The sequence below is a fragment of the Bos taurus genome, chromosome 8 (assembly GCF_002263795.3).
Source record: "Bos taurus isolate L1 Dominette 01449 registration number 42190680 breed Hereford chromosome 8, ARS-UCD2.0, whole genome shotgun sequence".
Taxonomy (NCBI): Eukaryota; Metazoa; Chordata; class Mammalia; order Artiodactyla; family Bovidae; genus Bos; species Bos taurus.
In genome coordinates, this window is record NC_037335.1 from 65592548 (window position 1) to 65604976 (window position 12429).

The following is a 12429-nucleotide window of genomic DNA, read 5'->3' on the forward strand; positions in this document are numbered from 1 at the left end:
CCCGGGTCCCGGCCGGGCCCGCAGGTGAGCGCCCGCCGCCGGTCGGGCCGGGCCCTCTCGGGGTGCGGGAAGGCGCGCGGGACCGTTGCCCCTCGGTCCGCGGCCAGGAGAGTAGGGCGGGCTGGGGTCAGTCTGCATCCCCCGGGGGCAGGGTCGTGGCTCTCCGGCAGAGCAGGGCCTGGGTTGCGGAGATGGGCAGCGCGGGGGCGGGGCGGCCCGCGGGCATTTGAAGCCTTTCAAGGGACTGGGCGGGTTCGCGCGGTTTCGGGTCTAGGAGACTTTTAGGCCGGTGTGCGTTGATTGGGCCCCGCTTCCTGGACTGTGGTCTGGACCGCCGTCCCGGGTGGGAGAAGGAACGATCAGTTCAGTTCAGTCGCTCGGTCGTATCCGACTCTTTGCGACCCCATGAATCGCAGCACGCCAGGCCTCCCTGTCCATCACCAACTCCCGGAGTTCACTCAGACTCACGTCCATCGAGTCAGTGAAAACCACGAGGTCTTCACTTATGGGATGCGGGACCAAAGCCTGGGGTTGAGGATGCGCAGCCATCTCTTAATCGGCCCTCTCAGTTCGGGTGTGGAGTAAGCAACTGAGCAGGTTCGGACCATCGGGCATCTCGGGTGGTCCTGGTCTGGGATATTTGTTCTTTGGAAAGTCAGGTGTCTCCGATTGGCCCCTAGGTAGAGTTTGGAGGAACTCGTGAGCCTAAAGGGTTGGAGAGGAAATTACCAAAGGCCGAGTACAATGTGACTTCTTGACTTTTTTTTTTTTGGCGGGTGGAAAGAAGTTGGAAATTAGGGGAGGGTAGTGAGGTGGCAGACAAACTAGCTGAGATTCGGTTCGGTTGAAATCCTGATAGACTAGACTCTCCCTTTTGTTGAAATTAGAAAGCCTGTAGTTGGAGCATATGAAATTCATCTTGAAAACTTTGGAGGCTCACCTGCTTCAAGTGATGTGAGAGCTCAGTCCCTGAGGTTGGTGTTCCTACCATCTGTTCCATACCAGCTACTGTAAAAATGGCTTGTGTTAGTTTCTCAGTCGTATCCGACTCTTTGTGACCCCATGGACTCTTGCATACGCTCTCCAAGGGATTTTCCAGGCGAGAATACTGAAGTGGGTTGCCATTTCCTTCTCTAGGGATCTTGCTCACCCAGGGATCGAACCGGGTCTCCTGCATTGCAGGCAGATTTACTTTCTGAGCCACCAGGGAGGCCGTTTGGTTTGCTGTATTCTGAAAATCTTGATTTTAAGCGAAAATAACAGTTGCTGTAGAACTTTGAGTTCCTAGTATAAAAATGTTCCCTGTGTACCATAATAATAATCTTAATAGCTTGAAAAGTCAAGGAGGGGCGGTTAGTCCTGTTAGCTTTCCTAACAGATGGAGAACAGATACTAAGTGGTGGGTAATGCTTGTACATGTGTGTTGGACCCTGATCAGCTACTTAGTGGCTAAAGATAGCACAGAGAATTAAGGGGTGGAGGGTGAATTGATTCGATTTTTCTGAATATCTTGTTCTACTTGTTTTCTTCTCTGGTACTAGATAATAATTGTAGCGAAAGCTCACAAACTGTGCTTGCATATTTCAGAGAGGCCAAGTGAGTATTAGGGCCTTCTTTGTAGTTTTTACTTACTCATATTTTAGACCAGAATAACTGGAGGTGTGGGTGGTCTGAAAGTTTGGTATTGGGGTAAATGAAATAAGGCAAGCCATTTTGCCACCCCTCCCCCAGTTCTCACTAGGACTGCAGTATATGTAACATAAAGTTGGTTTTAAGGAGTTCAGTCTTATTTATGAAACCCTCTTCAAGTCATTAGTAAAGGTTGACACATCTTTAAAATGGTTTTAGCACTACCTTCCTTGCATGGTCTTGTGAGAACTGAAGGCTTTTGTATATCTGCTATTATGCTTGGTATGTACTGGTCATGAGACTAAGAAAATATACATGTTTGTGCTTATAGCATATCTGTTTACCATGCCAGGCACAGTTCTGAGTATTTTACACATGAGCTCATTTGCTCCTCATTCATCTTACCTAGTAACAACTGTATGAGGTAAGCATTATTATTAGCCCCATTTTGTAAATAAAAACTGAGATACAGTGATTTAACTATGGCTATAAAGTGCAAGAGTCTGGATAAGAGCTAGTTGCTCTCTTGCATCTGCTCTTAACCTATGTAGCCAAACCCTAGATGATAGGGCTCTAATGTGTTAAAACCTTGTAACCATGTGAATTTGAATGTAATGTCATAGGTGATTGGCTTCTGGATTCCTTAAACTTCAAGTTTCTGGTCTTGCACCAGCCATTTTATTAATTTTAATGCAAAGCTTCATTTTGCTCAAATTTCTTGAACTCCCACGTGTAGCATTGTGACTTAAAAAAAAGTAGCTAGGCATAGGATAATTATGATAGATCAGGAGAAGTTTTATTTATTCCAGAGACACCTACTCTGGTGGGAATACAGTGCAAGGTAGGGTTCATTATTTTTGTGTGGAAAAGGCTTCAAGAAGGGCTGAGCTAGTTCCAGGTATAGAAGGCTATTTTTTAAAATAGAGGTTAGTTGATGGGAAGATAAAGCTGTAGAGGAAGTTAGGAAGGATGGCTGATCTGTCAAACCCAGGTGTTTTTACTGTACGAAAGTAAAAGGAGCAGCTGAAAGCTTGTGAGCCTTGATCAGATCTGTGTTTAGAAAGAGCCCTCTGGTGATTACCAAATGGACCATGAGGTGGACACTGGTGACAAGGCAGGAATACTAGTGGGGAAACTTGAACAGTCTTGGGTTGAAATAAAGGATTTAAGCAGGGGCTGGGAATGGGTATAATGCACAGATCAAAGATTTTGTGTGTAAGTGGGATAATCTGTGTGTAAATTGAAAGAATGTGATGGAGAACGAGAAGTGCAGTTCGACAGGGTTATACCTGAGTTATTTATTATAATAGTGGCCTAGCTGGTCTTTGTTCCTTAGCCCTCTGTTACACTGTATTTCCTTTTATATTTTTTTTTTCCCTCCTTTTTTTTGTTTCCGGTTTATATCTAGTCTGAACTTTTCCTGGTGTTCAGAATGCTAGTACTTTGATTTTTGCCTATTACCAAGCGTATCCCCTATTCTTCATCTTTACTGTTTTCCTTGCTCATGAAATGCCCAGTGACTGTCCTTGCTGCATATCTGAATCGTCCCCATTTTCAGGCACCCAGCTTAGGTTCATGAAACTTTTCCTAGCTGTTACAGGCTGCATTCAGTAATAACATTGGTTTAGACTTTGTTTTGCTAGAGTTTCTTGGGGGTTTCTGGGGGCCAGGAGCTTCCCAGTAGGTGCAAGGTATACTTTTAGTAACTCTGTGCTACCTCCCTCTTGTCCTATGAAAACAAAACATTTTCAGAAGTTTTTTTCCTTTTTTATTGAAGTATAAATGTATTAATTGAAGTATACACAAGTTTTCTACTTAGCACATCGCTTGACCCAAGATTCCTATTTAGAACATTGCTTGACAAAAGGTTCCGTAGCCAGAAATATCTTAAGTAAACTGAGGCTTTTTTTTTTTATTTTTTACTTTATAAAGGTATTTTCCATTTAATATCTTGATGCATTGGCATGGTTATTGTTGATCTTGACAATGTTAGAGTAATTTAAAGGTTAGAAAATACCTTGTTTATTCTCTTATAATTTATCTTTGGTCTGTATTCATTGTTTTTAAATTAATTCTTTCATCATAGTACTCAAGAATGACCAAAAAAAGAAAACGCCAAGATGATTTTCAGAAAGTAAAACTAAAAGTTGGTAAGAAGAGCCCAAGTCAGAAAATGCTACTCTTACAAACTTTAAAACGAAGACTATACATCTGCCTGAGCAGCTGAAAGAGGATGTAACACTTCCAACAAACAATAGAAAACATAAAGGTAAATCATAAACATTTTTTTGATAAGATAGGATTATCCTTGAAGTCATCTAGAATGGTGTACTTTTATGGAAAGTTGTTTTAACTCTTAGGGTTTATTAATGGCTGAAGATTGGAGTTTATCTATTTTTCAGAGGTGATGCTGCCACTACAACTTTCCCACTTCCTCCAGAAAGACTTGCTCAGCTAAAGTCAAAGTGATTTCTCCCTTGTATATTCATTTAATAATTTGTCATCTGGAAGTAATTTTTATATCTTTTTGATGTGTCAAGTTTCTGATGTGACAGGTCTTCAGCTGTTTTTATAGCTCATTAAGATAGGACCCTGTCTTACCCATTTTTGAACCTTTACAATGCATAGCTATTCCAGATTCATAGTAAATGTGAAATTAATTGAAATTTAAGCAGTAGTATTGCTTAAAAATGTAACAGCTTTATTGAAATGTAATTTGCACATAATAAAATTTATTATTTAAAGTGGACAATTCAGTGGTTTTTAATATATTTACATTGTTAGGCTGCTATCACAGTAATCTAGTTTTAAAACATTTTTGTCACTTTAGAAAGAACCCTTCCACCTATTAGAAGTTGCTCCCCATTTCTTCCCCCCACTAGACAGCCACTAAGCTATCAGTAAAGATTTGCTTATTCTGGACTCTTCATATAAATAGAATCATGAAATGTGGTCTGTTGTTACTGGTCTTTCACTTAGCATGTTTTTGAGGTTCATCCATGTTACAGCACATATCAGAACAATACTTCATACCTTTGTATTGTCAAATAGTATTCCAGTGCAGAGCTTTGTCATATTTTTTCACTCAACAGTTAAGTACATTCACATTTTTCACGTTACCCAACTGAAACTCAGTACACATTAAATAACACTTTCCTTCCTCTTCTCCCCCAGGTACTGGGAATTGCTATTGCATTTTTCTTCCTTTATGAATTTGACTGTTTTAGGTACCACATTTCAGTAGAAACTTAAATATTGTTTTGTGTCCGGCTTACCTTCACTTAGTGTGGTATCTTTAACGTTTATTCATGTTGTGGCACTACTAGCATTTCATTCCCTTTTTTTTTTTTAATGGAGTTTATTTTTTAGAGCAATTTTAGATTCATAGTAAAATTGAACAGAAAGTATGGGTCCTCATATACTCTACTCCTTCCCCTGTGGACGCATAGCCTCCTTCACTGGCAGCATCCCACACCAGAGCTGTATATTTGTTGTAAAATACGAACTTGACACATCATTTATACTCAGAGTCTTTGGTTTGTGTTAGGGTTCAGTCTTGGCATTGTACAGTCTGAGTTTTGTGTAAGACAACGGTGTCATACGTGGTGTTTTCACTGTCCTAGAAGCAAGTTGCCCTCAAATATGCAAGCTCTGCATCTATGGATTCAGAAAACCACAATTCATAAACATGATACACCATCTGCACTTGGTTGAATACGTGGATGCAGAACGGTCTGGAGGGCTAATAGTATTCTTCACCACCATGCACTCACAGTTTAAAAGAACATGCCAGTTTCACTTAAAATTCTTCCTAATGAAGTGGTAAAAGTTACTGATCTTATTAAGTCACAATCCTTGAAAACACGTATTTTTAATATTCTGTGTGGTGAAATGGGAAGTGTGCCTGAAGTGTTTTGTCTGCATACCAAAGAATGATGGTTGTCTCAAGGAAATGCACTTGTCATTCTGTTTGTATTTTCTGTGATGGACAATTCAGACTTGGGTATTTGCAGATATTTTCTCAGAAATGAATAAAGTAAGCCTATCAGTTCCAGGAAAATAGTGTCTGTGCTAGAGATAAAATTTGAACTTTCAAGCAAAAATTAATATTTTGGGAGAACTTGTATCCACCATCTGAGTTTTATCTGTATATCCTACTTTTTTGCTCTTCATTTTTTTCATCTCTCTTCATTAGGCTTATTTAGAAGCTGCTGTTGGAGAAGGAAATGGCAACCCACTCCAGTGTTCTTGCCTGGAGAATCCCAGGGATGGGGGAGCCTGGTGAGCTGCCGTCTATGGAGTCGCACAGAGTCGGACACGACTGAAGCGACTTAGCAGCAGCAGAGGGTTTACACACACACACAAAATACATATATATATATAATGAAGGAAAATATATGTATCCTCCTTTATTTCCAAGGACTATTTTAACAGAGCACAGTACTTGGGTTTGGCAGTTTTCTTGTTTGAGCATACTGACAGTAACACTTCGCTCTCTTGATTTCCACTGCCGTTAGGAAGTCAGCTATGAGTCCGAACTATTGCTAATTTATAAAAGTTACTCCCTCCCCCCATAAGACTTTTCTCCTTGTCTTTTATTTTCTGCAGTTTGACAATGATGTATCCAGGTGTGGTTTTCTTTTTTATTGATTTTCCTTGGAATTCAGTGAGCTGCTTAAATCTGAGATCTTGAATGAAGTGTCTAAACACATCTGAAAAAATCTCATCTTTAAAAAAAAATTAGTGCCGTTTTTCTCCTTCCTTTTAGAGTCTAATTGAATGTGTATAAGACCCACTTCCTGATTTTTCTGTTTCTCTTTATCTCATTCAAACATATATTTGTTGAATTTGTTTTGTTTTTATTTTTCAGTTCTAGAGTTTCTGTCCAGTTATTCAGCACTGTTTGTGGAAAAGACTATTGTTTCTATTTTGGATTGCTTCTGCTCCTTTGTCTAAAATCATCAGTTGACTGTACTTGCAGGCCTGTCTTGGGGTTCTTGCATTAACCTATGTTTGTCTGTCCGTTCACCAGTACCATGCTGTCTTGAGTACTGTAGTACAGTCAGTCTTGAAATGGAGTGAGTCCCCAACACTGTTCCGCTTCAGTCTCATATGGGGTAGTCTAGTGTTTGCCTTTGTGTATAAACTTCAGGAATCAGTTTGTTGATAACTATAAAGCTGGGGTTTTGATTAGAATTGTGTTGAATCTATAGATCTAGTTGGGAAAAACTGTTGTGTTAACTAGTTTTTGCATAACTGGGACTGTTTTATTTAAGAGCTCTTTTTACTTCCAGTTCACCTTACTCTGGAAGGGAAAGCCCTTAAGGGTCCAGCTTGAAGTGGGGATAATATACCAGAGTCCCCTTGTTTGTCCGGCTCTGGGGTTTGACTTTTCCCTGTGAGGCTTCTGAAAGGTTACTTCAGTTTTCCAGCCTTTTCGTTGGAATTGGCAGCAGCCCTTGGAACTTGAGTGTTATGGTCTTGCTTTATTTTGGGGACCCAGCAGTTGATCATCATCTTGTTATCTCTTGAATGCTTTTGAGTTGTTAAAAACTGTTTCATCCAGCTTTTAAAGTTATTTTCAGGAAGGGAATCAGTTCTAATTTCCTCCTCTATCATTGCTGAAAATGATTTTCCCCAGTTTTCTGCCTCCCTCATAGAATTGGTGGTCAGTGTATTTAGACTTTAAAATTTTGTGTAAATTCTTGGAGGAGCAGGATGAATTCTCCCAACTTTCGATGTCTGTTGACACCTTCCAGACAGTAATAGGTTATACTGCTTAAGATAAACTTAAGTAGATCTTCAAAAGCTCTACCTGTGGTGAAGAAATGTTGCAGTTGAGTTTTTGTGTGGTTCGTATAAAATGTGCCTTGGTTTTGGACACTGAACAGTTGGGCAAAGAACCTACCAGTAGTTTTGGGTTTGTAGTATATAGATTGCTAGTCATCTGTCCCAGTTTTCATTCATTCTTTCTCTTTGTGATAGAATTCCCAGTTTTTTGCTGGGCATTTGCTTTGCTGTGCTATGCTTACTCACTCATGTGCCGACCCTTTGCGACCCCATGGACTGTAGTTTGCCAGGCTCCTCTGTCCATGAGGATTCTCCAGGCAAGAATACTGGAGTGAGTTGCCATGCCCTTCTCCAGGGGATCTTTGCAACCCAGGGATGGAACCCAGGTTTCCACATTGCAGGCGCATTCTTTACTGGCTGAGGTACCAGGGAAACTCAAGAATACTGGAGTGGGTGGCCTATACCTTCTCCAGGGGATCTTCCCAACCCAGGAATCGAACTGGGGTCTCTTGCATTGCAGGCGGATTCTTTACCAGCTGAGCTAAAAGCTCACATACATGTATATGTTTAAGCAGACTTCAGATCCAGCTAATTTTATTCTTCCTGTATATCCCCCTTTCTCCTAGTCTGTACCAGCATTGTTTCTTGCGCTTGTCACGTCTTGGCCTGTGTTGCTCAAATAGACATACAGCTACTTCTTTGTTTAGAGTCTCATAACTGATTTTTTCTTTTTCATCAGCAGAAATGAAAGAACTTCTCAACCATGTTACTCCTGTGCTTGCAGAATTGATTTTAGTGTCCTTAGCTTTCAACTCTTTGTGATCTGGTTCCATTTGTCATTCTCAACCCTACATTTGATACCCCAATAACACCAAATATTAAAAAGGTCCCTTCCCTTGTATTTGTGATGCGTTACTACTGTGTCCTTTCTCATACCTAATCCAGGGTTAACTTTTTCTTTTAAAATAAGTTAGTTTCAGATATTTTTTTAGTTTAATCAACTTTTGTGTTTCTGAACATGGAAATAAATAGGTTCTGCTGTTGAATGCAGTGTAGCCTGGAATCTGCACTGTGTTTATATAGTGTTTATGTATCTAGTGGTTTATATCCTAAGTTGCAAATTTTGTTTTGTTAAGATAATCTATTAGAACCTTTTTTTGAAATTTCTATCACGCTTTGAAAGAAATGTGTTTTATATGGCTAGGAAAAAGTGATTTTAATATGCGAGTCATAAAATTAAGTTGTTTCAGAATCGGGCTTATCTAAACCAGTCTCCTGTTTCACACATAAGGAAATTGTGGCCAGGAGAAATTAGTGATTCTGTTAAGTCAAAATTAGTTAGAAGCAGAATCAAGGTCTATTGTGAGTTTCATCCTAATATAAATATCTGCTTAAAATCTTCAGGTGTGTTGAAGTTTTCAAGTGTTCTTATCCCCATATTACATATAGGATTACCAATTCAAGGGCCTGTATTTTTTGTGTGAATAGCAACTTGGGTAATGAACTGAGCAGTATGCATTCTTAATTTATGCCTTAACAACTCTGATTCTGTAATGAATGGTTTACTTACAGTCGCTTTTATATACCTACCTTCTTGGCAATGCATTCTGGGAGAAATGAAGTGAAAGTGAAGTCACTTAGTGGTGTCCGACTCTTTGTGACCCCGTGGACTGTATGTAACCTGCCAGGCTCCTCCATCCATGGGATTTTCCAGATAAGAATACTGGAGTGGGTTGCCATTTCCTTCTCCAGGGGATCTTCCTAACCCAGGGATTGAACCCGGGTCTCCCGCATTGCAGGCAGACTCTTTACCCTTTGAGCTACCAGGGAATCTGGGAGGAATAGTTAAGTATTTAAGTGAAACAGGCATGGTAGATACAACACGTAACAGTTATGTGTCTTTGTTTTTAGCATCAAGCATTGCACGATTCTCTCGAATAATGTAGATCATCTTTTACTGAATTTAACGCTGTTTGATATCATGGTCTCCCTGGCAAATGCCTCAACTTTGCAGAAGGATTCCAGTTGGATAGAAAGGATAAGGAAATTTGTAACAGAAACCCTTGAAGATGGCTTTAGGCTAAATAGTAAGCAGCTGAACAGATTGCTTGGAGTCTCTTGGAGGTTAATGCATATATAGCCAAACAGAGGTAGGTGTTAATGCTTTGTCCAGAGGAGCTCTTAATGCATGCTGTTAATATTTAGAGTCTAGCTTTGAGTTCATAACTGTCAAACATTTCACATAGTCATTTACGTTCAAGCCATAAAAGGTAGCTAGCATAATCATGAAGGAATATCTCCTTGAACCCTGATGGCTGAGAAGACCCCTTTTTAAGTGGGTAGGTCCACTCTTAAGCTGATGGATAGGTTTTCTACTGGATTACATACTTGGAGTGAAAGGAGGCAAGTTTTATTAAGAGGAAGTGACATTGAGCCTAAGGATGAAGAAATACTCTTTTCTGATCTAATTTGACTAGAAATTGATACTTATCTCTTTACCTTTCTTGTAACTTGAAGTTATGTTGCATTAAGTCAATTTTTAGTGTGACTTACTAATTCTTTTCATTCATAACAGAACTTTCCTGGTTGGTTCCTGGCTTATCTACCTTTCTAGTATTCTGTTTTTTGTTGTCCTTTCCTAGGTTTGTTGTCTCTTAGGAAAATTTGTACTGCAATTGCTGGTTGGTTTGACTTTTGTATTAGGCCATTGATGTAGGATTTTGATGGTAGTCGTCAGTTTGTGGCTAAAATCTGCTTTGTCATAGGAACAAGGTGCTTCTGTGCTTTTTAGAAGAATTATGGTGCTGGTGAAGAAACATTTTGACTCACATGCAGTTGTTTTCTCTTGTTTTTAGAGGCTACAGAGTCTCTCATAAAGGCAGTTTATACATTGTATCAGCAGAGAAGCCTTCTCATTCCAGTTCGGACTTTGTTACTGAAGTTTTTCAGTAAAATCTATCAAAAAGAACTGAGAGCTTATAGAATCTGGTACATTCCCTTTGTTATTTTGCTTTTCTTTTTCTTACCAGGTTACTTTGTAATCTGTATAATAAGATGATAGAGTGATTAAATCTTTGGAGAAATTCTCTCTCTTTATCCTTTTTGGTTTCATTAAAAAAAAAATTTTTTTTTATAAAGAGGCGTACATAATAGTTCCAGTAACCTTTATACACATAACTGAGAAGATACAAGTCTCTTTGAGCATGTATTTCCACTTGTCTGCTTAACAGCTAAAGGACAATTGGAACCACCTGTAGCTGCCTCAGCTTTTTCTTTTGCTTCCCATTAAAATTATGGAGGTTTAACCTCTGGCCCTTAGTGACTATTGGGACATATGGTATAAGAATGAGGGCAGTAGAAGAGGAGAGGTGTACAATAGGTGAAGGAGATTAAAAGGTACAAACTTAAAGTAAATAAGCCATGGGGATGTAATATACAGCATAAAGAATATGACCAGTAATACTACAGTAACTTTTATTAGGACAGGTGGTTACTAGACTTGTGACCATTTGCAATGTGTACAGTTTTCAGATTATTATGTGATATATACCTGAAACTAACATAATACTGTGTGTCAAAAATGTTTCAATAAATTTTTAAAAAATGGGAGTATTTTAAAGTGAAAAAGTTCCTGGCTTAGTTGGGTGCTCTCTGGTGACATAGACACACACAGAGTAGAACTAAGCAAGCAGTTTTTAGATACAGTGAGTTTGAGGTTTATTTGGGATAGTCTGGAAGAGATGTTTGGGTGAAAGATAAGAGATTCGGGATACCTCAGCATACATAGGTAGTTATTAGGACATATTCGAGTCTTTACTGTGAGTCAGGTGCTTTTCTTAATTTTTCAGTAATTCTCATACTTTGATGTAGGTATGTTGGTTTCTGCCTTATAGAAGGAAGCTTAGGTTAAATAAGTCGGTGAGTGTCATGCTGCTGAAGGGCAGCCAGACTGAGACTTAAGTTCAGGTCTGTTAGACTCCAAAGGTCATGTGTAAATCACTCTTGGGGGATGGCAAAAGTGATTGCTGTGTCCGAGATGAGACATTAGAGAGTTAGCAAGTATATGAAAGAACTGAAATAACCCAAGTTTGAAGCCACTTAATGTGGGGCACCCTATACTGAGTGCATCAGTGACTTAATATAGTAAAATAATTATTACAAATTAGTGTAAATAGTTCACAAGAAGTTAAGTAGAGTCTGTGTCCTTTAAGATAAAATTACAATTTACATAGTGCCCCAAATTACATAAACTTTTAAAATACAGGGGGTAAAACCTTAGAGAATGCTAAGCTGAATAAATGATGCCAGCCATCTTATAGGCTCTCAAATGTTTAAATAAATGTGGTGTATTTCCCTTGTCTTTGATGGCCTTAGATACCGTAGTAAAGTGTTATCACGTTGGTTGGCTGGTTTACCACTGCAGCTTGCTCATCTCAGCTCCCGAAACCCTGAACTTTCAACACAGCTTATTGACATTATCCATACTGCTGCAGCCCGAGCAAATAAAGAGCTGCTCAAAAGTTTAAAAGTTACTGCTCTCCAAATCTATGGTAAGAGTTTTGTTTACCTATGTAAGTAGTAATCTGCCTACCCCAACTTAGGAACGATGTTTCAAAGGGGAGATCTTTAGGTTTTACTTTTCCTTCAAATTATACATTAATTATACCATGGTAAAATGAACAAAATATCAAACAGTAAATTCATTTTCAATAGCATTACTTAATACAATAGTTTTAGAAAATAAAAGGTTGTAGATATTTCTTCAAATCTTAAATTGTTTTTTAAGCCACAAAACTCACAAATTCAAAACTGACAGGTATTTTTACAGAATTCTTTTGGAACTTTGATGGCACTTTTTACTTAATCATTATTGATATCTTGTATGGCTTTCATATATTAATTTTTTATTCACCCCTGAAACCTTTTCATTCTTTAAGCAAAAATATCAATGAAAACATACTGACATATATACATATGTATAATTAGTATTTATTATCAGGACACAATTCA

General features: G+C 38.9%; 1 protein-coding gene across 1 annotated transcript in view; it reads left to right on the top strand.

Moving 5' to 3' along the window:
* Positions 1-510: 510 nt before the first annotated feature.
* LOC100297540 (testis-expressed protein 10) overlaps positions 511-12429 on the top strand; it is a 32223-nt gene continuing 20304 nt past the window's right edge. Inside the window, exons 1-2 of the mRNA XM_059889324.1 lie at positions 511-581; positions 11794-11969. Of these exons, the coding sequence (XP_059745307.1) occupies positions 511-581; positions 11794-11969 (247 nt within the window). The remainder of the gene's footprint in view (positions 582-11793; positions 11970-12429) is intronic.